Here is a 26,054-nt window from a genome sequence, read left to right as displayed (position 1 = left end):
ATTTGGTAAATGGTTTTTCAAGCTGCGGCGTTCGTAGAGGCACTGGTCTAGGCAATAAGAAATCACGATAATAAAATCATTTTACGAATATAATTTGTGCTATCAAGGAAGGTTGCTTTCACAGGTAGATTTTTTCACTTGCTTCCTGTTTTTGCTTGTGCGGGGCCCAGCTATTTCTCCTTAAAGTGAGAGCAGAAAAAGAGGCGTTGCCCTTACTGAGGGCCTCAACCTAAAATTATTGACAAAAACATTTAGATGCATTGTAAGTTGTAAAAGGGACACTTGACGTTTGATTATCATTTTGAGGCGGAGGTTCATCGTGTGACTCTGGTACCTCATCGGCGGAAACATTTTTTACGTGGCACTGAGGGCCCAAGCCGGGAATTGAAAATTGGGGGGCCAGGCTTGCTAAAGTAAGGCGTAAAGGCTTCCTTCCCTATTTAATGCAGCTTCAAAACAACTTGCTTTGCAAAAAGTTGAGGGGCCGTGTCCATCCACCCCCCCCCCGGTGGCATGGGCCCTATGAAACTAGGACACCTATATGTTTGTAGGCCAATGGGCCACAATGGGAAATGTGGCCCTGTTTATTGGTCCATTTAACTCCATGTGAATAATCTTCATATGAATATAACAATATCAAACCCGATCCCGAAGAGCCCGATTCCTTTGAAATTGAGTCTATGAATGGACTTATTTCGACATATTTTTTTAGTCATTTTTATTTTTTTGTTAAAAATTCATTTTAATGGTAAAAAAGTCTGGGGAGGGGGCTGAAGCCCCCATCCCCTTTTTCGCTGCCCATAAATTGACATCACCAGTGAGTCGTAGGATTTAACTATCAGCCAGGGAATATTGTTTTTGACATCCAAATTGTTGCCATTGTTTGTCAAAACTTTAAATAGAAATCTATTTTAGAACCGTATTTAAAATAAAAAGAGAATAGAAGAATAATAATAATGGCATTCTAAGTTCACACGAAATGAAATGCGGCACGCCTATCTTCAACAAAACCCAAACTATATATTCTAAACCGAAATAGTCACGATATTGACTCATATGAATGCTTTTTTCGAATAAGCCCGAAAAATATTGTTGACAACATAAACATTCCTAGGCCAGTGCCTTTACTAACGCCGCAGCAAGAAACATTTTTTGAAAATATTAAAACCCCATTAACCAAAACATTTTATGAATTAAAACCTTCGAAATGAATATGGCAAGCTGATACAGTATAGCTGAACTTTCAAATTTATGCAAATTTTCGAAAATATTGGTTTCTCTTTGTCCGCTTTTTGCCAGTATTTCCGGTTGAGTGACATCTAGCGCCTTCGGCGCTTCTATATCATTGTAAATAACGTTCTATCGTCGCTTTTCTATCTTACTTGATAACGGTCTATGCTCGAAACGTCGTTAATTATTTTAAATAAATTTTCCTGGTACAATTTACTTACATTGATCGTTATTTAAATTCATCATATTGTACCGCACGCATTTTAGTGTATTTTCTAAGTGTATTTCTATATCATTGTGTCCGGGTAAATGCAGTGCATCCGAGGTTCCTTGCAAAAGAGGTCTGTGTCGGCCTATAACGTAAATGATCACCGGTGCCTCTCTTGATGGATGATAAAATAGAGTTTTCAAGAAATAAATTGAAAGCGCTGAAATTCAAATTATAATCGCACTCAAGGGAGCCAGATAACGCACCAGCCTGTCGGGGTAAACATTTTATTTCCATAATTGTAACCATGTTTAGTATGTCTTCTTTCAGTGATCGGACCACTCGGACGAAGCACAACAAAACAACAGGTGTAAAACATCTTTTTATTGCTGTCCTGACAAATCGAGTCGCAAGTTGAAATTTACAACTATGGGAGCTGTTTGATGGAAGAACGCGAATAAGAAACAAAGGAAACCACCATCGATTTATCGTCAGTTGCTTAATTTGGAGAAAGCGTACTTGTTGTTAGGGAGCGGGATTTGTCGACTTAAAACCTGCCACTTTACCTCAGAGGAGTTTGCTGTCAATCGTTACGAGCGGTTGGCAGATGTAAACTTTTGTATTGCACATGTAAAGAAAGTTAACAGTTCTAAGGTTCTGTTTACTAACTTTGATAGGTTTATCGTTGTACGTGACCCGAAGATGTCCATGAATGCTGAGGAAGATCACGGGCATTCGTTTGAAAAGAAGACCTTTCACAAACCTACTTATTGTCATCACTGTTCTGACATGTTATGGGGAATTACGAACCAAGGAAACATGTGCAAAGGTGATTTCTTTTACTATTCTATATTCTCATCTGAAAAGCTTTTCTTGTAGATTTTTTACTTCCGTATTTTTCGGTTTTATAAATATCTACATTGTTTCTATAGGATTACCTAGTATGGCAAACACTTGCTAGACATGGCATTAAGGTAGAACTAAGGATAACAGTTTTGCACAGTGAATATCTGAAACTCTTAAGATAACATAAAATTACTAAAATACATGAAATCAAATATGCACAAGATTATTTTCTCTTTTATTAAATGTATCATGTAAAGGTCTTAGAGGAATGTTGATTTTGGCAGTTATCTTAGTCAGCAACAGATGTTTTCATTTACATCCCTCTTCTTCCATCTTTCGCCTGTTTCCTGCTATTCTTGCTCTTACCCGTCTTGATTATAACTGTCTTGAAATGTTTTCAAAAGTAAATAATCAAGTAAGATTGTGTAAACTAAGAAACTCTTGAAACAAGTGCCCATCAATTGCATTGTATCTTTTTTAATAAATGAAGCCAATGCCATGGTTTTCAACTTTGTAATTTATTCAAATTAAATTGATAAGTTTTTTTCTTGGTAACTTATTACTCAGTGCAACCATTTTTTCAGCCACTAAATACCTTAAAAGTTTTTTTGGCATCAAATTTAGACAATTTTAATTGTTTTGATGAACTAGGGTCTTTTTAAATCTCAATGATATGTAGAGTTCAATTTAAAGACATATTTATTTCTTAGTAACTTTTCTTATCCTATTTTTTAATCATCCCAGTTTGTAAATCCCCTTCCTTGTGTTTGGTCATTATAAGAGTCAGAAGCAGCTGCTGTTTTCCCAAGCAAGTTTCTTTAAATCCACAACAATGAACTCTTTTTTCTGCACGCAAAGGGATTCTCTATCTGGGTGGTAAATGTCTCACACGTACCCTCAAAATGTGCCATCCAAGAGGTCTGTGTCACCCAATTAGAATGTTGAAGTCATTACACCTTTGTGTTCTTATGACCTTTGATATGCTTTTATTCTGATTTTGGCTTAGATATGCAGATAAATTTTGGGAGGGGATATTTGCTGGATTCAAATGTGGAAGACTGAAGTACTATTACTCATATCGTTATAAACCTTATCATAAGTCCCCAGGGACATACTTATCTAAATTTCAACTACTCCTAATTTTGTAATCCCAGATAATTTTACTAATTACTTATGTAATTATGCTTTGATTTCAGAACTGTCTTTTAAAGTGTTTGTTTTATACACTTTAATTAAAGGCGGCTAATTCTCTCCTTTTGGAAGGGGCTATCCAGATTATTTACTTCTGAGAAATGCTGAGTTATTACCTGACTGAAATATTTGTTATGAAGCAGGCTCAGCAAATAGAAGCTTATTTTAATATTGAGTTCCCTTTGTTTGCTGTTAAAACAACCTGTCATGTTTTAATGATTAATTGTGATTTTAAGGTAGAGAAATGAGGTCAGTCTTTGTCCTAGGGAAATTTAATAATTTCTTCCTTAGAAGCCCGCCATTATCTTATATCATTACCTTTTCAGCCTTAAAGAGTCCCTTTTGTTGCTGAAATTAAAATTATCTATGCAATTTCAAATCATACTATGCTACTTTCACCTATCTTCCAAATAATACTGCAGTTATCAGTTATGATGTGGATATTCCTTCCATGCTTTTCTTGTTTTTCACTTCAAGGAGATATGTGCTATCATTTTTATAAAGAGATTATTTGTAATTTAACAAAACTGGTTGTTGTGGGAATGGTAAAGAGGGTTTACACATCAGCGAACAAATTTGTTGAACAATGTCATAGCAACCAGAAATGACAATATGTTAACCTGAATTTGCTGGTCTTCATTTTGTTTTCACTTTCTGCCAAACTTGCTCCTTTTGTGATGTGTGTAAATTGTAATCAATTATTCATCAAGTCCTTGTGCAGTTAACAGGTTGAGCTTTTTCTCAAAATTGACAATTGTAGTGAAAGTGACATAATTTTTCTGTATCACACATATTTAAAATCAAATCATTTCCATTTCCTAATGATTTTTATCAAATCTAAGGCTTTTTTATCAAATCATTTCCATTTCCCAATGTATTCCTTTTCTTTATAAACAAATAAACTACATGGTATTGAAAGTGGGTGAATTTAGAACATGATTTCTGTGTTTACCAAAGCCATTTTTAAAATTATAATTTGGTCATTTTTACTTCATTTTACATTTTTACATGAGAAAAATATTCATATACACTTTTTTCAACAGCCTCATTCGTTTGGTAGGACCAAGTACCATGACATCACCACAGCTCTTGCTTCGCAGACCATTTACTAGTCAATGCTTAATGTAAAATGCCATTAATGTGATTTTCTAGTCACACCCAAGTTACTAGGTTCTTCACTACCATTTTAGACATGTCATCAAGATGGCATCTGACTGGATAAGCAAAAAAGTAATTTTCCAATGGCCAGCTTTTATGAGAAGACTTATGAGCTCCTCCTTGCACCTATACATAGCAAAACAATAAATATCGTATGGAAGAAGGGCATCCTTCTATAATTTGAGAATAATGAACAGTTAGTCTGTTTAGGCCCCTTTTCTGACCAGCAATATACACTTTGACTGTGACTTTGATCTTACTGAATGCTTTTTACAAACCTTGAAATCTATAAAAGTTGGGCTGAATAATTTCAGTAGCATGTTCTGCCATACTTTGATAATGTTAAATACAGCAGAGTAATGAAAAATAATTGGAAACAGGCCTATCTCTTTAGGAGATTAAAGTCAGCCGCTTGAAATGCAAGGTGAAAATAACACGTGGGTCTTGACGACGCCTCTGTTGTGAGAACAGCGCAGTGACGCACCAGTTTCTGTTTCTGCCTCGTTTACAGTTATCAAGGCAGTGATGATACAGAAACCCTAGCCCTTGTTCTCTGAAGGAGATATGGGATCTCAGATAATTAGTTTGCATGCTTTTAATTTTGCAGCAAGCAATTTTTGCTACATGTAAAAGGGATCCAGCTTATCAATGAATTTGCTTTAAATGCAGTTTTTGTACATATTTATGTGCATTTTTTCAACAGTTTGTGGATTCGTGACCCACGATCGTTGCATGGCCAATGTTGTCATACCCTGCACTGCACTGTCGCTCGCACAAGTTCAGGTAAATATTTTGTCTTATGTTCCTGGAAATGACAGTGAAATTACTCATATTTTTGTTCAGAAATACTTGATGTTGTGGGGAAAGCTCATTTCGAATGTTGAAGCTGTATCGAGGAACCGAGGCTCGTTTGATTGAATACTTAATTGAAAACCTCGTTTTGGAGGCCGAATGGCTCACCTTTTCTTGATTCTAATTTCATGTTTTTTAAATATATTTTTCTTTTGGTAATTTTTAGATTTACTAGATTGATTTTATGCTTTATTTTTTATGCATTATTGCCTTACTTTAGTTTAATTATAGAGCAAAAGTAACCGAAGCCTCTCAACCAATACAGATTTCTAGGCGAATAGTTCAATATATCGACTAGGCGAATAGTTCAAAATAAGGTTATTACAAGCTCCTCCGCGCTAACTGTACTAATTAACTCGAAACCCACATACGCGGGTAGGGAGTCTTCATTCTTGAGTGGGCGCCATGTTTTTGTACCCTATTATCTCTATGGAAAACAACCCACGAGACTTTTTGTTTTTGTTTGTGTTCAGTGCGCAAAAAGCCTTTCCAGAATGTTTCAAGTTTGAGTTTATTCTTCGAATTGTAACCAACAGACACATCGAACGTGTTCAAACGAAAATGAAGCCTAAATTCAAGAAATTCTCACATCACATTACTTGTAAGGCTATTAATGATGCAGTTTTCAGTTATTATTCGTGATGTAGTTTGATCATTGTCGTTATTCCGTGATATTTTTATTTTTCCAAATCTTTTGACAGAGGCCACAAGCGCACACTTTCATATCTATTTCAACGAAGTCAAAGATATGCAATGTTTGCAGGCAGCGCAGCGAAGACTCCGATTTTCTCACTTGCAGATGTGAGTTCAGCTTGGCCGTTTATGTTCCCTAAGCCATGTTTTTTTGACTTGTAGCTATGTAATCATGTAGTTCCTTTCAGGGCCCTGATAAATTGTTTAGGCCGGGGATTGGAATTTTCATGCAGTAAAATGCACGGTAGTGCAGAGAAAGGTAACCCCAGGATCCAAGGTTCGTGGAGTAGTCAATTCTGCGCATGGTCTTTTTCATTCCGTTTCTTTTTCTGGTGCACCATCACTACCGTTTCCCACAAAACAGTTTGATTTATATTCACTCTCTTACTAGTATCAAATTAAAATTTTCCATTTGGGTGAAATTTGTTTGAAGGTTATGCTCAAAGGGTAACAAGGAAGTGGACGGTTTTCTGCAGTCGACAGTGCTCTCGTTGAGTATCCTCGTTCTTGTTCCCATGCTCTCAGTTGAGCTTTTTCTTAATAGCTATTATGCCTTCACCATCAGAATATTATTTAGATCAATACCAAAAGTGACAAAATTTTGTAGTTTCGGCTAGGTCTCATATTCTGACGTATTTGCTAACAATAAGCATTCCTGTTTTACGCACGAAAATTGCCAACTTCCGCTGCTGATTTTTCCAGCGCGTTAGGATTGATCAAATATTGACTACACAAACCAGGCCATATTGTCATTGTATAATAATCTAAACAGCACAAGATTATACTCGACAAAAGTCATCTTTTTTCCTGGCTAACAAGATTAGTTGTGAACTTAACACACAATTTTCGTTTCCATATATTTAAGCCTTTTTTCAACGAAACCAAATCTTGTTGAAAATAAATTCAATTATAAGGTTAATTTTGCCTTATAATCCTTTTTTGTAAGAAGATTTATCCACAAGTCAAAATCTTGATAGCTGTTGTGCAAAATTGATGACGTTCGCTGACCCTTGGTTTAGAAATGTGCTTGCAGCTCGAGATTAGCTTAATGCATGTATGCTGTAAAAGGAAGCAGATTGGAAAGACACTAAAGCAAAGTGAAGGAAAGAGAGGCTTAATTATTGTTAGGGTTGATGATCGGTTATTTTGCAATCAGTGCACACTGACCAACAGCTGGGTACTGTAGAAACATACCGCAGGTTAAAAGAAAGTTGTCTAATGAAAGCCCATGATGAATTGATTCATCTTCACTACTAATAGAATTCGGTCTAATAGAATTCAACCTTAGAGCCTTGTTCGTGAATTCTAATGATTATGTCATGTCTGGGAAAGTCTTAAAAAAAGGGTAATAGATACAATTAAAGATTTTGTGTCAGCATAGTTTTGTTGATGATATTTCCGCCCCAACATGTAGCACTGAAGCATTTTCATAATTTTTTAAACATGCTCACAGCATCAAGCTATTTCCTCTTCTTGTCGGGCAATCTTTCAGCACTAATACTTTGAGCTACAAATTTGTTGAGATTTCAGGCAACAACTCCCAGCTTCTAAAAGCATTCCTTTGGAATCGCATAAATTGAACTTTAAACAATGCTCACCTGACATTTAGCAAGGGAACCCTATAACAGCTTTTTTAACAAAGATTAGATCAGTCCAATTCAAAACAAGAAAAAAATCGGTTTGATTTTTCAATAAAATTTGACGATTGCGGGAGCGTTTTGCTTTTAAGCCAACATTTGTTTGAGTTAGATTAAAACAGTTTAGTTGCAGTCGTCTTCTTAGGTTGGGTTCTGCTTGATTGAATTAACATAAAATCTTTGGTCTTCTATCACAACCGATCTTGTGTTTTTAAACATCTTGGCATTTGCCTTAATAAAAATGTCTTCTGCTGTAAACAATTTATCGTCTCTAAATTAGGCGAATGTTGATTCAATTGAAGCGTACCACCTGTCAGCATATTGAGTTTTTGAGTATTTTCATCGTTGACTTTTTAATTTTCTACAGCGGAAACATTCCGGCAAATATATGTAACGATTTAGATTTGTTTCTTCTAACATGCTGCCCTCTCTACACTTACAGCATTTCTACCCTTTTCTTGCAAACTGAAGATTTTTCATCAGGTATTTCTGAACTGGTTACGAAAGCCCTATTTTGAGTTCATTGATCAGTCATTGCTGAATATTATCCTCACACGTGATATCCTTTTCTCTTGCCGCTCGCCTGTTTGGAAAAGTTATCCCAACTGTTTTCCCCTCCATTTATAAACTTGTAGAAGTAACTCATTTATACCAATGACCATTTTCCATCGACGTTTCCTGGTTTTCCGCATAAACCTCTTCGCCCAGCGACAAATTCTCCCTCTAAATCCTCACTCTAAAATGCACTATCGCGTTCTGTTCAGGTTGCGAGTATTATGTTCATTCAAGCTGCTCAAAGGACACTGTTCATAATTGTAAAAGATCTTCAGTTTACCATGAAGATCTTGTTGATGTGAGTGCTATTTCGTCAAATTCATTATGGCTTATCATTCATTACTGAGCACGTATTCTTGATGCAATGTTGAGCAATGTAATGTTATAATATTTGAAATATAATACCAAGTAATTTAATGCAATTTCGTGAAAGGAAATGCTATCCAATGTTATGCAGTAGGATTCAATGTAATTAAAACGTGCCTGTCCAATCCATCGTTTCTAAAGGTAATCCTAGCTAAACTGGAAGTTAATTCTCTAAAGGGAATAAGCCATAGCCAATGTGTTTGTAAGACAGTTAATTGAAGTTACCTCAGAAACCCAGACAGATATGAGAAAATGATCTATGAAGAAGAATTAATAATCAAAAGATGGGTAGAGTACATAGGAAGGGAATTTTATAATGATGAAAGAGAGATCTTACCAAATATTGACGAAGTGAAAGACGAATTGAATAGACGAAAAAGAAGTACGAGAATGGAATGTGCGCTGAATTCTTACAAAATCTTGGAGAAAGGGAAATAACAACTTTAACTGAACTCCTCAACAAAATCTATACAACAGGAGATCTTCCTCAGGATTTTATCAAGAGTGTGTTTGTTCCAATCCCTTAAGTCTCCTTTGATTGAAAAAAGAATCAGCGAGAATCAACTTGTTTTTGGAAAAGGCAAAGGTACAAGAGAAGCTATTTTCATCATAAGAATCTTAAGTGAAAGAACTATTGAGAAAAAGAAACTATTTATCGTTGTTTTATTGATTACACCAAAGCATTCGACGGAGTAAGGCACGACAAAATGATCGAAGTAATGAAAAGAAAGGGAATTCCTAATCATGAGATTAATTGCTAATTTGTATTGGAAATAGAAAGTAAGTGTAAGAACCAACCAAAGGGAGAGTGAAGAAATTGAAATTAAAAAAGGCGTTAGACAGGGCTGCATCCTATCACCAATTCTATTCAACCTGTACAGCGAATTCCTAATTGAAGAAGCATTAAGCAAGAGAAAAGGGCTAAACATCAATGGAGAAAATGTAAACAATATTAGGTTCGCTGATGATACTGTACTAATTGCAGAAAGTAGAGAAGATCTTCAAAGAATGATTAATGAGCTCCATCAAAAATGTGTAGAATGTGGAATGAGTCTAAATGCAAAAAAAGTAATGGTAATAGACAGGAAGGAACAAATTAAATGTGAAATTAAAGTAGAAAACAAAGAGCTAGCAAATGCAAAGACAACAAAGAGCAAGTAAAGGAATACAAATATCCAGAAAGTTGGATAGTTAATAATGGAAAATTTGAGGAAGAAGTCAGAAGAGGAATAGGAAAAGAAAAAGTAAATTGGAAATTTAAGGAATTTTTGAGAAGCAACATCAACCTGAATTTGAAATTAAGGCTACTTAGAATCTTCTCAGTGGTAGGATATGGAAGCGAAGCATAGACATACAGCAAAGTAATGACAGAAAAACTTTATCCTTTTGAAATGTGGTGCTACAGGAGAATTCTGAAAGTTAGCTGGACTTAAAGAGTAACCAATAAAAAAGTGTTAGAAACAATTGGACATCAGAGAGTTTTAGTGAACGAAATGATAAAAAGAAAAATGAGATTTGCTGGCCACATTATGAGTGGATCATCCGTGTTCTTGGCAAGGCTTGTTTTGGAAGGTATGATTGACGGAAAGAGAGACAGGGGAAGACAAGTAAGAAATATGGGGAGACGATGTCAAGGAATGGAGCCGGTGTGAGAGCATTGGGAAAGCTAAACGATATTCTGAGGACAGGGATAGTTGGAGGGTCATGGTAGAAACCTTCTGATAGAAGGTGGTACCTGATGATGATCCCTTGTAACACTTTTGCTTGTATTATTGCAAATTTTATCAAGGCTTCTTGTGCTATCAATGTCTTTGCCATTCACTAATTTTGTAGCGATATAAGCCTAATTTTCATGTGTTAATTTGAAATGCGTCGTCTTTATTTGAAGGCCAAGTATATTCAGCGCCACCATTGGATGGAGGGGCACCTTCCTGCATCATCGAAATGCCACCACTGCAAGAAAATCTGCAGCAGCTCAGAGTGCCTTACCGGTCTAAGATGCTCTTGGTGCGGCATAACGGTTTGTCTATGTTTTTAATGGTCTGTTACATTCTCACATCACTATACTTTCATCAATCTTTACTCAAATGAAGAAAAGGCTTGTTCGATTGGTATTTCTCTTCTCTTAGGCTCATCCGGGTTGTCAGCACAACATCAACCAATCCTGCAACTTTGGAAATTTCTCAAGATTGGTTTTACCTCCATTTTATGTGTCAGCTGAGAATATTCCTTTGTGGATAACAAGATTTTCTGCTGATACGGCAAGAAAAATGTCAGGTGCGTCCGAAAAAATATTGCTCATTCTTTAACGTTTGCGTCAGCGTGCAAAATGAATTATTTGGAACGTTAAAATTTTGTTATTTTGGTCACTTGCTGTGTGATGCCGTGTTATATTCTTACGTATTTGCCAGGTAATATTATACTGTAATACCCATTAGGATATTACATTAGAATAGCTAATTCTATCGATTATTTGGTATTTTTGCTAGTTGATTACTTGTTTACCGAGTCCTTTCTTCCCTTTTTGGCATTCAGGCTCTTCAGATTCAAGTCACACAAGCTCTGGGTCATCGGAAGACAGACACGATGTTTGTAATTCTGGTGACGTTGAAGGTAACTTGATGAATGCTTTACGTCACCTGTTGTCATCTAGATGAGTGACTGGGCACGTCGTCCTGAAGTAATATGTTCCTTATACTTGCAAATAATATGTAGTTATAATTACAAAGTTTACTATGCTTTCAGCAGTGTAGATAGCAGTAAATTGTTTGAAAAAGAAGCAGAACCCCCAAAGACAGTATCTTGTAGGCTAAGCATGCAACCATTCTATGCAAACTGATCAGTAGAAATTTATTATCAAATTATCAGTTTAATTTATTCCAAAATTTTGTATTTGATTAGATTCATCTGGTGTTCTGAGAATATACGATGGTGACATCACAAATCCGCATGGTTGGCGCAATGTAAGGGTTTCAAAAGATGCTACTGCACCAGATGTGCTGGTTCGTGTTTACTTTTATTTAATTTTTGTTTTTTGTCTATTTGTTGATTTATCAAAAGAATTTATTTTATGTTGTTGAGGATGTCTGTCTATTTCAGGAAGACATTTGAAACTGTCAAACAGGTCTCCTGACCTGAAAATGTCCTGATACATCTTTACATTCCGAGGGGATCTGAAGTGGACCCGTAGAATTTCTAGCAAAACAATCTCATTGTCGTTTGTTGTTGACCTTCTTTTAATTCATCGTCTCCAGAGAGATGCCTTGTTACAGTTTCGCATCACGGAAGAGCAGAACAAATATTACCTGGCTAGAGCAATCAGCGTCAGTAAGTGTCCCTTTCTACTATTCCTGTAATTTTCTATACTCTCATTCGTCAGATATGGGGGGCAGGGGAGGGGGGGGGGGTGCTGGGGGTGATAACTTCAAAATCTGCGAGCTGCACGACATATTCCCGTATTCCCGTACGAAACATATGACGCAAGACTGAAAGTGCTTTGAACTTCGGATCACAATTTTGGCATGTTTCTTAATCTGCATAATCTTAAGCCCAGAATAGTTATTATTTCTTAAAAACATTGACTTTTTATGTAACACAGCTGCAGAATTAAGACAGTCCCTTTCTACTTACATATTAGCCAGAATATCTACCTATTCACTCAAAAGGGTTTTTCACAGGGATTTCCCTCACTCAAATGGACCATTATGAAAACGATCGCTGTTCCTCATGAATAGACGACTGTTCGATCGCTGTCCCTCATGAATGAATATTTATTTTGTATGTTGTCTCCTTTTATCATGTCTTAGCATATTATGTGGAATACATACTGTTATGGACCACAAAATAGCATCTATAAAACACACCGTTTGTCAAATCCCGATCTTTAAACATTCTCAAGTAATCAAGAATCAAGCGTTTAATGTCAGTCTGGTTGAAAATTTGCCAAAACATTCTTTGCTTTGCTTAATTGAGCTCCAAGCATTTCATTTGTACATCTTTATGCTTTTTCTTAGATTCGGAGCGACGCCTGGAAAACTACGAAAAACCCATGCATTTTGTGAAAAACAAAAAGCCGCAGTTGTTTCTAAGACACAGTGTAGGCTTTATTCAGTTTTTTTATTTATGTCTGCTTTTAGGCCAGGGAAAAACATCGAACCGGTGCAGCTGTCAAAGTACCTAGGAAATCTTGTTTCTTTCACGAATGCGCCCATCTTTGTTATGCTGTTGCCAAGTGCATGTCGCATAATGAATGAATCCGATTGTGAATAATATAATGTGTTTTTGAATATATTTAGCGCAATGCCGACTAAATGTTATTTTTGTGGTCTGTATATATATTATTCCAACTATTTTGTCTTTTGAATGCAAGATGGTAAATTAAATTTTTTCAGTAATGATCTAGCGCCCTGTCTCTAGCTTACTTGTCTTGATATCATTCAAGTTATTGCTAAATTTCGCCATCAAACACACCCAATTCGATGGATGTCTCAATTATAACTAACCCGTTTTATCAACAAAAATTTCTTCAATCCAAGCAAGCCCCGTTGTTTAAATTACGATATTTTTTTCTTTGGCTAGATTTAGCCATGTTATGCATCTGTTCAGCTAATGGTTTATTCTGTCAAAACTTTATCTAACGATTAAGACAATGTTGATTGTAAAGTGTATGAATTATTTAGAGTTACTTTAGCCAAAACAGCTTTATGTTTCAGTCTTTAGACATAAAACATGGCACACTGACCATCTACAGAGGAGATATACCGTAAGGAAGCATCAATTCACTCTCACATTTATCAAATTCTGGCTATTGTATGATGAGCTCCAACTTCAGAGCCCCAAAATCGTGCAAATTTCTCGTTCAATATAATTTCTGCGAATGCCTTGTAAAAATATAAAACATTCTACTCTTGTGAAGTTGACTTTGATCACACCCATATTTAATGAAATGATAAATTTTTATCAGTGAAACAAACTTTTGAATCGAAGCATAATAGTATTAAGTTGTTTTTATATTGAAAGATTCTCGAGCTTCTTTTTTCTCTTAAGATTAAGCTCACTTATCACAAATTCTCATTTATGATTAAAATCATTTCAAATGTGCGGAAATGTTTAGGAATGTTTTGCACTGTATCGCAGTATATGCCTTCATTTCTGCATGCCAATAGTGCTTGTTAACTTATTTTCATTAGTTTTAGCATTTGCATCGCTTTTGCGGCAAGTTGTGTGCCGTGTCATGTTATTTTGTGCCATATAATCGTTTTTTGTGACACCTAATAGTGAAGATAACGGTTTGGGTAAAAACCCAAATGACGCTTCCTTAACCTTCAATATTTTATAGCAGTTTTCCTCCAAAAAGCGTCCTTAAAATATGCATTATTATATGGCATCAGTAAGATAATTTTAAAATCATTTTCTCTAGAGCAAAGCAACCATCGGTGATCGTTGAAGTTAACTTGCGAACTCCAGCTTGGCGAATCGTTGAGCGTGCGCTCAGCTTGTTTGAAATCGAAGTAAGCCTCTTGTTAAGTCTGAATGTCCTTATTAATACGCTCGATTTCTGGTTCCAATTGGCTTTCGATCTCATTTTGAAGATTCAGGCTAGACTTAATGGGTGAATTTCGCATTTCATTTTGTTTCAGAATGCCAAAATGGAGCGGTACTGTCTAGTTGAACTTCAAATGCAGCCCAATGGAGGTAAGGCGTTTTTTGTCCTTGAAATAATTAGCAATTCAAATTTCAGTTCCAGTTTAGTCGTGTATTTCTGGAACTGTTAACATTCGATGCTTGAAAAACAGGATTTTTTTTGTAGAAGATCTCACTATTTCTCAGTGCTCAACGATTTTCGTTAGATGCAGTTTATCGTGAACCTCGTGTCTAACGAATAGTTTGATCAAATCTTCGAATTCCATCTCTATTGATGCCTTGAACAAAGGCAAAATTTCTTTCCTTTTGTTTTTTTAGACTTTCAGTATCGTTGTTTTCTGTTTTAAGGCCACACCAACTCAAATACACCTGTCTTGTTACCTCTGTTTAACAGCTCTAAGTTTATTTTTCTTCTCAATGCTAGTTGCACCTCAGGAATGTGTTCTTTTTAACCTCCTTCTGCAACATCAGCATTTTCTAAGTCTACGTCATCATAGTTGAAACCTGTCCTGTTTGTTTTCAATGCAGCTATATCCTGACTGATTTGTTTCCTTTCAAGAAAATCTCTGATCCAGACTGATTCGTTTTCTCAACCAGAGCCGGATCCAGAGTGAGTTCTTTGGTGCACAGAACTCAGTCAGTTTTACAAAATAAAGCTAAAAGTAGTGTTACTTGAAAGAAGTAATATTTAAAATAAAAAAATGAAAACTATAAAAGTTTTATCACAGTCTCTTCAAAATCTTAAATTTGCCGGTTTGATATGATTCGTTCGCCCTCCTTTCTTCTCTGGCATGATTTAGAAACGATTTCCCCGACGCTGTGGAGGACAACAGACCACACTAGGCTAGCTAATTCTGATAAAAAAGGAAGTCAATCCTAGAACTTGAAAATAAACAATTTGTGCCTCGGAAATAAGTGAAACAAAAACAATGGAATTTTTATTGGAAACACGGATGGAACGCAGTCAGAACAGCATCTGGAACTCGGAAATTATATTTGTAAGATAGCTGCACAATAGCCAATGATGATTGGCTGCCTATTGTTTCTGTTCTGGCGTGAGACTGCATTTCATTGAATTCAAAATGGCGGGCGACTTCAGGTGTCTAATATTCGCGACCCTCGAGCATTCCAGCAGATTATTAAGCGTTTGAGATAAAACCAGGAAATATCGTTAGTTTTCCAGGAGCATTCACTACCTTTGTTTTGAATTGCAGTCTTTGATGGCAGGGGTAACAATGCTCAGACGGAATAATAGTTCCATATTTTGATGAATTGGCTGGTGTCTCCCGAAGCAAAATGATAAATTTGTGCTTAATTTAATAATGATCCGATTTTATTTGACATTGAAATGCAAACAATAGGGAAAAATTTGGCTGTGGTATCCAAGACAAACAAAAGGGTATTGAGAAGGGGAGTGGGTTTCAAAGGGGAAAAGGTTCCAAAAGTTTCCACAGATGCACTGTTGTTGTCAGAAATGGCCCCCCTTCTATGGTACCAAAATGCCTAATAATTATAGTAATTTTAATAATAATAATAATGATTTTGACTTAGGCACAATTATAATTCATAAACCTCATTATCTGAAATACCCCAGCCTTGGCCTGGAACTCAGTCAGGTTTTCTGTTGGATCCACTCCTGTCAACGATCCTAAATTTTTATCCATATTTGGGCAAAGAATTTGTGTGAATTATTCCAAGGAATTTCTGCTTTTTGTCATCAAATGTTATGTATTTCTTGCGTTAGTTGATGAAAGATATGTCGAAGATGAAGATTGCGTATGGGAGGATTACATAGGAAGAAGAAAGGTACTTCACTAAAACATAAACCTTTTTATCAAAATTTCTATCTAATGATGGGAAATGTTTTTAATTTCATTTTAAAAACTATTTCCGACAGCGGTTTTATGCGGGAAATTTAGACTGACGGGGATTACATTTTGGTGATATCAGTAAGGATTGTAACTGTATTTCATAACGGCAGTCTTGAATTTTGAATCGCATAGTGCGAAACAAGTTTGCCACCTGCACGTGATTCGCAAACAGATCTATCTTTTGCTTATCTATTTAGACGCTAATTTGACAAATCTTAACTTCTTAGGTATACCAGTCTAAGATTAAATAAATGTTTGAGTTAAGACTTTATTTGTTTATTGATCGTCTAATCTTTTTCTTTTAGCTTCTTACTTTGGCTAGGCCCATTCTGTAGACTTAGGATCGGTCTTGCTTTAATGACCTAAACTTTCTTTTGTAGTTATCAATCGCCCGGACACATTCTATACGGTATTATCTTCAACCGGTTGCAAGCAGAGCAAGGAAGACATCATTGTTTATTGGCAACCTGCCCTACAATTTAACTAATGCACAGTATGAAGCATCTGTAACTGAAATTATGGGGGAATGTAAGTCAGATTCAGACATAGCGTCGCACAGATTTCCATATTTAAATAATGCGTTGTACATTTTCGTAGAGAACTACAATCCTTGCTAAAAATAGTTGGAACACCAACATATTCACGTTCAAATATTGTCAACCCCCGAATTTTAATACATCTCCAAGTTATCAGTCACGTTGCTATGTTCTTCCCTCTTTCCCCATACAATGTTGGTTATTTCATTAGAATTATTTCATTTTGCGCCCAGTGCTTGTTAATCCTAGTTTGATTTTAACTGCAAATCATGCAATTTTGATATTAATCAACATTATAATGGGAGAAGGAAATTTTGAAAAGCTGTAAAGTTTTTTGTAAGTGGTCCAACAATATTGGCAACGATTGTAGTTCTTCGATGTTTGGCGACAAGCTCTGGTCTGTGACACGTGAATGTGGCACGCTCTGTGACACGCGAATGTGGCACGCTGTGGGACACGTGAATGAGATAATTATGGTACTGAAAAATATCATGTGTCCAAATGAAGAGTGGCTGCGAGAAGTGATAGGTCTTGGGATTTGCAGCTGTTTTTGTAATTCAGAATCAGTAGGGTAGGCCAGTAGAATGGTTTTTTGTAGAAATGGTGGCAGGTGCAAAAAGTTTAAAAATGAAACTCAAAGTATTTGGGCTGTTTTAAATAATGGACATTTTCTAAACTTAGTGCAGCAATTGTTGTCTAATTTTCTACAGCTGAGCTAGACTGTTGATCACCCCAGGTTGCCTTTGCATTTAGGGTTATACTGCGTAAGTTATCACCGTACATCTTGACCTATAAGTGTCAACATCGTGAAAATATCAGTGAACATGGCTCAATCAATGGTTTTGTTGCTTCTTGGTTCATTCATTGTAGACTTTATGATTTAACGCATTTATTTTGAGCGATTCAGTTCAATTCAGTTCAGTTAATTTTATTTTGAATTCACCTACATACAAATACTCTAAAATTAAACATACTTTACTACAATTTGATTAACTACATAAGACAATACACACAAAATTAAAGAAAGATACACAACACTAGAGGATTGGTATGAAGGGGAATTCTTAAGGAGGAACTCTCTCAATAGCAAAGCTAATCGAGGAGAGAGCACCCCCTTTTCAGATAATATTTTTAGAAACTATGGGTAAATTGTGAGCTGTCTATAATACACTTTTAATAATTCTTATCCATTTTCTCCTCTTGCAGTTGTTCCTGATTGCATCATCGAATATTCCTTTCCCCTGTATGGTAGGTTGCACCCTTCACTATCGCACTGATTAATTTCATATTGAGAAAAGTTTTCCTTTTCGCCCAGTTGGTATGATTTGTTTCCAACGCAGCAGATACATTCCTTTTCATTTCTACAGGTGCAATTGTCATCGAGTTCCCATCAATAGACTCGTTGATATCCGGATATTTCAGACTGAAGGATGCTTCGATAAACGAAAGGAGAATTTATGTGAAAATAATTCCAATCATAGAGGTTAGTATTTATAGTTGTTTAATCTCGAGTTGTTGAATATAACCAATTCAAGCGAATAATTTCTGGTTTTGATATAGATTCCATTTGCATATAAACATTTTCTTTTCCAAATCCAGGAGAAACTGCTCCCAAACTCGAGTTGGCCCTTACTTGTTTTCGTCAATGGCAAAAGTGGTGGTGGACAAGGGGCCAAGCTTATCAATTTCTTCCAGAGGACGCTCAACCCTTATCAGATTTTTGATTTGATGGAAGGAGGTCCTCTTCCCGGGTAAGCCATTTTTCGATGTTTTAGACTTTGGCTTGATTTTCGCTGGAGTGGTACACTTGCACGTTCCCACACTGTTATTAAGAGTTTGCTCATTTGACCGACTCAAATCAGATTCCGGCAGGAAAATCAAGCGAGTGAAGGATCGAATCAAATCATTATCAAGAACCTTTTTATCCTTATTTTAGCTTGTACACGTTCCGAAAAGTGCAAAATTTCCGAATTCTTATTTGTGGTGGCGATGGAACATTCGGCTGGGTGCTTTCATCTATTGACGAAGCGAATAAATATATGCTGTTGACATGCAAGGAACCTCCTTGTGCACTGCTTCCGCTGGGAACAGGTGTGTGTTTCATTAACTTCATTTACAGTCGTTCATTTATCGTGCTGTTCCGGCCCGTGTGATTGAATGGTTAATCAGAACTAAGTCCGTCGAAAAGACCTTTTGTTTGTGACATGTTCTTTTTAGTCCAACATATCGGTCCAGTTCCTAAGGCTTTGATCCAAAAGCTCTCTATTATGCTGGCTTGTGATCTACCCGTAATCTCGTTCTAATAACTTGTTCAGTAGAAAAGCTTTTGAGGCATTTACCATGATTGAGGAGCCAAGCTAATCTTTTCTGAACTGTCTTGTTTAGACCGCACAGGTGCCTTGAAGGTGAACATAATTTAGGACACCGTTAAAACATCTTGAACCTCGATAATACTTTTGCCATGTCATTCCCTAATAAAGCTACGATTTTGTGGATTCCATGGATATTGACATTCGCTATTCACATATCACCAAAAAACGATTTTTTTGCCCCTTGCCTTGTTTTTGCACTCTAAACTCCTCTAAAAATTATTTTGAATGTATCTGTATCGATCTCAGCAATTTTCACAATCGGCATTTGTTACCTGAATGTGTTTCAGAAATTAATGCAAAGTTAAGAGGTTTTTAATCACAGCATTAATCATCGAGAGTAACATATGAGTTGGACCGACGCTGTTCATCCGTGCAAGACAGGCACCAGAAGTATCAAGTTTGTCAATGAAAACATCCACATTGGTGCTCAGCGCTTCTGTTGGCTAACCACACGAACGGCGAATTTGCTGCAATAGCGACAAAATATCTAAGATGAATTTATTAAACAAATTTCGCCAAGGGATGTCTTGTGGTTCATTACTGTTTATAAGTGGTTGGTTTTTCTGCCTTGTACGGATGAAGTGATGAAATAACTCACATGGCCGTGCCACAGCAACTTTGTAAAAGTGATTCAAAACTTGCTAAACCAGTCAGACTCAAAAGTGTACCCTAGGAGCATAACGACCCTGCATACACGCGCGTTCTTCATTTCTAGACTGATTTTATTCTTGTCTAATCGGTTTTCAAAGGCCGATGATATGCGCAATGATATTCACCAGCCTTGAACCTCCCTTCCTTGAAGCTAATCCAATGCATCTTGTTCCTCCAAAAGCCAAGATCTTGATGGTTTGCATATAAAATTTAATTCTGTAATTCACCAGCATGTCGTTTCGCGCATATTTTGTGATACGCCATTAAAGTTCTTTCTCAAGTAACTATACAGTATGTAAATGCAGATGACTTATCTCCTATTGTCTTCTCAGCAAGATTCACAATATTATATTGTAATTTTTTTCTACATAGGCAATGATTTAGCTAGAGTTTTGAACTGGGGTTCTGGATACACAAGCAGTGACGATTTGACGTCATTGTTACTATCTGTCGACGATGCAGTTGAAACCAACCTTGACAGGTAAGACGAGAGTCGATGCTTCTACAATGATGCCTACCTTCATTCTCGATAATCCGCCATTTGGTTTATCCTGCCTACCAAGCGTTCGAATCTTGATTATCAGAAACATGATTGTCCGAATCATGATTATTCCTAAATCAAATTAATCTAGCTTTTTAAGTTGAGCGAGCTCAGATCACGTTCAGTGTTTTTAACTGTTACATCGAACGCGAAAATACTTGATCCTGATCAGGCAATTAATCTGAAGAGTCCCCTATTTGTATCTGTATCGGCCCCCTTTTCGCTTTCACCTACACTCATTCTACACAAGAAGCTTGCTATAAGAATCGAAAAACCAACAATCGGGAAAAGGCAAGAAATATCAGTACTAAAGCGGAGCAAATCTATTGAAAGAAAAGTCACGAGCATTTGAAAACAATAACAAAATTGACGAGACTAGCTGTTTGCATCTAAGAAAGCTCTTCCAAACAGGTTTCTGTTGTGAAATTTCTAAGCGTGAAGAAACCAAATCTAAGGCCCTGAAGGTTAGAATTAATGACATCATAGTTAAGAAACTTTGTTCCACATCATAGTTAAGATTATTGAAGCGAGTATTGGAATTTCCTAAAGCATTAAGAAACTAGAGTACTCCAGGTTTTGTTTCTTAAAAAAGGGAATGAGCGCAACAAATGAGAATTCTTTTGTTAAGAGCTACTGCTCATCGTTAATCTAGTTTTTTTGTTTTGTTTTTTCATTGTTACCATTGTAAACTAATAATTATGAACATGATAAACGAAGAGACCTAATGTGTCTGCTACAAGCCGGTGTTTATATTATCAAATCTTTTACATATGAATTGGGCGTTAATTCAGCTATACTTAATTTTAAAGCCATTTACGAAGTATAAAATTAGCTCAGGACGCCTAAACAAGAAATCGAGTACCTAAAGAGTATTTTGTAGGGTAATTGTAAATCTTGAAGTCTGCGTAATGTTAATTTACTTCTTTCTTCTAGATGGAGTGTTGTATTTGATGTACCTGCCTCGCCAGACTCTAGCTCCTCTGAAGACGAACAAGCAAACGTCATAATCATGAATAACTATTTCGGAATTGGTGTCGATGCGATGCTCTCTCTTGACTTTCATCTCGCTAGGGAGGAGCAACCCGACAAATTCAACAGCAGGTTATTATTAAACCTTGATGATCACGTGACGTCTTTTCTTATTCAGCAATTGTTAATCTTGTTCATATTTTTCAGCGAATTTTTTATTTTAGCTTCACCCATGCCAAATTAGCTTTTACATTTTTCGAAGTACCGTTTTCTCGTATTTTGCAATGAGGTCGCTTTTCCTTTATTCCAAAGGCTTCGTAACAAAGGTGTTTATTTCAAATCTGGATTGAAAAACATCGCGAAAAGCTCAAATTCAAATCTGCAAGATAAAATCGAACTCGAGGTATGACCGTGCTTTCCTTCCCTGTCCACTACTGTCCCTTTCCTTGCTGTTCCTGTCCACTACTGTCTCTTAAATGCAACAGAAAACTTGAAATTGGTTTCAGGACTCTCAAAGTGACAGTTTGCTCGTTTTTGACCTTCCATACTTGTGAATCCTATTCTATTTTATAGAGGTGTTCATTCAAGGCATAAAGAGAATCAAATACGTCAATAGATTTGTTTATTTCACTTTTAAATCAAAGTGATGAAGCAAAAATAAAAAAGTTTGCTGCAATGTTAAATGGATTTGTAATATAATCATTTTTCGCTCACTTTACTTACAGTATTTTTCTCGTACAAGGTTGACGGAAAGACTGTGAATATACCCAGCATCGAAGGACTTTTAATTTTAAATATACCAAGGTATATTTTATTTACATATATTAGCTAAGCTGTTAGGCATACTGTGTTTCCAAAGTAATTTTTAGAATTAACAACATTTCTGAGCCTTAAATTAATTTCTCTATCAAAATGTTTTTAGAATTATTCATATGTCCAAGCAATAAAGTTTAGTTATATTTGTTCTATTATGCAAATATTTGTAATTCTTCATTCTTTGTTATTTTTTAATAAATTTTATCATTCAAGTTATTGGTATTTCATGTTTTGAATGACGTTGCTTCTGTTGTAGCTGGGCTGGAGGATCAGATCCTTGGGGGAAAGACAAAGATACTGTAAGTGAAATTTTCGTTTGACTGAACCTGTCCTATTTCATTAGTTGCTAGTTAAAGAACTTGATTGAATCAATTGTAAAATGTTTTCGAATTGCGATGATATTGTCAGTGGATTGCACTTAAAATAGGTTTGTAATTTCTCCATTAGGTTTGCCATTAAGAAGTGCTTTCTTCTTTATTTCCATTTGTACTTTACTTATTTATGATTTTAATTCTTTAAGAAATTCAAGCAGCCTTCATTGAATGATGGTTTGGTTGAACTGATGGGTTTCACTGGCGTTGTCCATATGGTAAGCAATTCAACATTTTTGATTTTAAAATTTTTATTTGAATAGTTCGTTTTGAATTTTTGTCTGCACAGCCCGTTTATTGAAATGCTAGTCTGGTTACGATGATGCCTTAATTAAAGCTGCGTTTAAACGAGCAATTTACCAGCTTCCTGAACCCTCTACAACATATTTGTTTAATGTTTACCAGCTCCATCTGAAACCATTTACGCAAACGCAATCAACCAACCACAGAGGTGCGTAGTCCTCTGCGCACCAGTTCCGCCTTGCTTCTGCAGTTTTCTCTCAAATGACAGCACTTTTTACAGCATTTCATGCTCTTTCTCGAAAAAACAACATATATTTTCATAACCTCCAAAGTTTTAAGCAAACATCTTCGTTGATCTATGAATGCTAAGAAGTTGCAGTAGTGTATGAAATAGCAAAAGCAAATATGGACAGCAGAAGTGAAGTCCTTAATGTTTCTTAGCATAAGAGCATCGTTCAACACAAGAAAATAAAGTTGGTGACTTAAAGTCAATAATGTAGCAGCCTTGTAAAGATATTTTCAAATCTTTTTTCAAATGCATACTCATTTTGAATCTTAGATGATCCTTTTTCGGTACTGCTAGCAGTTCCATTTGGAGCGGTACCGAAAAGTCCTGTATATGTCAAAGACTTTATTTCAGTACAACCCTGTGATTCTCCGTTAAAGAAAAGGAATACAAAATGAATTATAACAATCATTTCTTATATGCACTTTATTTTCTACCCAATTATGTTTTTTTGTTCTTTCGTTTTTCAGGGGAGAATTAAAAGTGGCCTATCATCTGCAATCAAGATTGCTCAAGGCAGTCAAGTACATAATTTCTTTTTAATCATGATTGTTAGAGCACAGAGTTTTTTATCATCGATATGTCTGAGCTATAGATTATGTTTTCATTGTTCTGGTTGTTTTGATACCAGCTCTCGTGTTCCATGGTATGCATTTCACGTGACGAAAAATTGAGATAGTAAACTGCGAGTTGTTTGGCAAACTAGTAAAAAAATGTTTTTATGGAAGATATTTTTCTTTTGGTAAGCGAGCCAATGGAGGTACCTGGGGCCTTTAGACTATAAGAAGGTCCCATCCAAGGTTGTAGAGGATGCCATACACAATATCAAGATGTAAACTGATTATTTTTTATGTAAACTGTAAAGATAAAAAATAGAGAGGAGCTTGGTTATATGCTTCAGTTCAAGAACATTTAAAGTTTTCGAATGCAAGGTGAACTTAAACAAAAGAAAGAGTTATATGCGCTTTGATGTGTAAACAAGACGATTCTAAGTTGCAACTCAAAGTTTCTACGCTTAATTTGTTTATCGGGCAACAGTTCTGCTATGATTTTAAATTATTTGTCTTCTATGATTCTGCAATGGATCTTAAGAATCTTATTCACTCTGTCCGTTCAAGTGATTCTTTTAAAACCAGAGTTTTTGTTGTTTTGTATAAGAACCCCGGTCCTTGCGAACCAATGCAACCCAGTGCACCATGCTTAATTGACATGTTTCTTTGAAGGTGAATTTGAAAGTGAAGGCGGTTATTCCAATGCAAATTGACGGCGAGCCATGGATGCAGCAGCCGTGTGACATTGTGATTCGGCCTACGGTCCAGCAGGTAATTGCCAACCACATAACTGTTACTCCTTTACCTTTCCCCCTTTTATGTTTGTCTTTTTCTGTTTTTTGCACTCACCCCACCCCGAGCAACCGCTTGAAAGCATTGTTTACATCGTATCCTATCTGCCAGCACAGAGCTAATTGTCAAGTTATGAATTGTCATTACATAACGCCTTCATTTGTTGAGATCGCAGTTGATAATTCTACATCGCTAATCAAACTTTTTTCTAGGCAAAAATGCTCGCAAAAAACACCCCCCTTCGAAAAAGGCTATCGTCAAAGACTTTGGGACAAAAGTCTGTCTCGACGCAAGAATAAGAATTATTTATCATAAAAGGTTTTTGATTAGTGTTAAATATAGATAGAATTCTTTAGATGAGATTGATTCTCGAAATTATTGGTCAGGCAACCAAATATAACATTTTTAATCGTTCTGGTAATCTAGTTATATTGCGCCGTTGTATTTAATGATTTCTTGTAATTTTGTTCCATTTCAATGTCATTGTTGACTTTTTTTAAGTTGATAGGCTCCCTAACAATTAAACCTTTGAAGTAAATCGTTAATGATTGCTGTAAAATAGAATATTTGAAACTAACCTTTGTCCAAAGCTGCCTAGTCTTTGTAGCATCTTGTTTTTCCTCATATTTAAATCTATGTCTTCCTAACCAGCCTAGGAAAAACGATAATTTTCATAAGATCAACTGAGAAATGAACTTTTCTGCCTCAGAAAGTTTTGGAGCTGTTAAAAACTGGTTGAAATTCAATTTTTACAGCAAAAATAGATTATTTGGTTACTCTTGGCAGAAGCATATTTTGATATTGCTTTTATTTTCTTCCGTTATTTGTGCAAATTCTGGCGCTCTAAATGCTTATTTAAGTAGAAATTAAACTGCTAAGCAAGTCAGTGGCAAACAAGCAGACTTATTCCTAGATAGACCGTTGCCTTTGAAAAGTGTATGTTTATGTTGGCGAAGGCATCATTCTACTCAAGCAGCAAGGGTTTTCTGCTGAGATAACTGCTCCATGTTTGCTATAAGCTAAAACCATTCTCCAATCTAATTGAATGCATACCAATGTTAAGTCCCTTACTAAGAGTGGAGTTGGGTGATATTCAGGTAATCTATAAAATTTTAGATTAATGTAATGTTACGATTAATGCAATTAATGCCCCTTCAATGCTCCGTGACCCCTTTCTCTTTTCAACGTAATTCAACGTAACAGATTTTTGATGCTTAACTTTTTCTCTTCACATGTGCACTTCTCTTAAGTTATCAACGGCGCATTTTTTACTATAATGTTAAGGGTAATTAACATTGAATATCTTAGGGTAATATTCGGGCACGTTAAGCCAAATATCGCATCACATGCGTATCACGAGAAATTATAGCAAAGAAACATGATAATTTCACTCCCGTCTCTTCCTGTGAGATTCCTTCTTGCTGGTTGGAATTCGAATGTTTTAAGAAATGCTAAAACTTTTTGTCTGTCACTCCGCAGTGTATCAAACGTCAGAAAAATGCTCAAAAATGTGACGTTAGAAAACATTTATGCCCAGAAACTTGAAATACCCAATGGATAAAAAATAGCCAACGGTGAAAACGAACTCTTTCAGCTTCCAAAATAGCGGTTTTTCATTATGGCAACGGATTCTAACACTGCTAGATGAAACTACGAATGTGCTTTGCAATTTGAAA

The 26,054-nt window shown here is 36.0% G+C and overlaps 1 protein-coding gene across 1 annotated transcript; it reads left to right on the top strand.

Annotated features, from left to right (window-relative positions):
- The first annotated feature begins 1,558 nt into the window (after window positions 1–1,558).
- On the top strand, window positions 1,559–25,768 carry LOC135689870 (diacylglycerol kinase theta-like). Its single transcript, XM_065207231.2, has 29 exons — window positions 1,559–1,716; window positions 2,116–2,267; window positions 5,337–5,416; window positions 6,187–6,286; window positions 8,580–8,668; window positions 10,625–10,756; window positions 10,866–11,013; window positions 11,272–11,349; window positions 11,638–11,738; window positions 11,991–12,063; window positions 12,750–12,832; window positions 13,449–13,498; window positions 14,156–14,246; window positions 14,376–14,430; window positions 16,124–16,185; window positions 16,631–16,778; window positions 17,993–18,034; window positions 18,154–18,269; window positions 18,386–18,537; window positions 18,723–18,877; window positions 20,182–20,290; window positions 21,284–21,451; window positions 21,632–21,722; window positions 22,062–22,123; window positions 22,392–22,434; window positions 22,656–22,724; window positions 23,506–23,559; window positions 24,259–24,357; window positions 24,591–25,768. Exons 2-29 carry the CDS (start codon window positions 2,141–2,143, stop codon window positions 24,675–24,677), a joined length of 2,664 nt encoding a protein of 887 aa, XP_065063303.2. The 5' UTR covers window positions 1,559–1,716; window positions 2,116–2,140; the 3' UTR covers window positions 24,678–25,768.
- The last annotated feature ends 286 nt before the right edge of the window (window positions 25,769–26,054 follow it).

This window comes from Rhopilema esculentum, chromosome 5, assembly GCF_057945365.1.
Source record: "Rhopilema esculentum isolate cy_ngs chromosome 5, ASM5794536v1, whole genome shotgun sequence".
Lineage (NCBI taxonomy): Eukaryota > Metazoa > Cnidaria > Scyphozoa > Rhizostomeae > Rhizostomatidae > Rhopilema > Rhopilema esculentum.
This window is presented reverse-complemented; position numbering and strand designations above follow the sequence as displayed.

Coding starts and splice junctions, on each gene's coding strand:
- LOC135689870 (XM_065207231.2), top strand. CDS start 2,141: ATGTCCATGAATGCTGAGGAAGATCACGGGCATTCGTTTGAAAAGAAG. Junction 18,538..18,722: donor GAAGGAGGTCCTCTTCCCGG/GTAAGCCATTTT, acceptor TCCTTATTTTAG/CTTGTACACGTTCCGAAAAG. Junction 22,435..22,655: donor GGGGGAAAGACAAAGATACT/GTAAGTGAAATT, acceptor TAATTCTTTAAG/AAATTCAAGCAGCCTTCATT.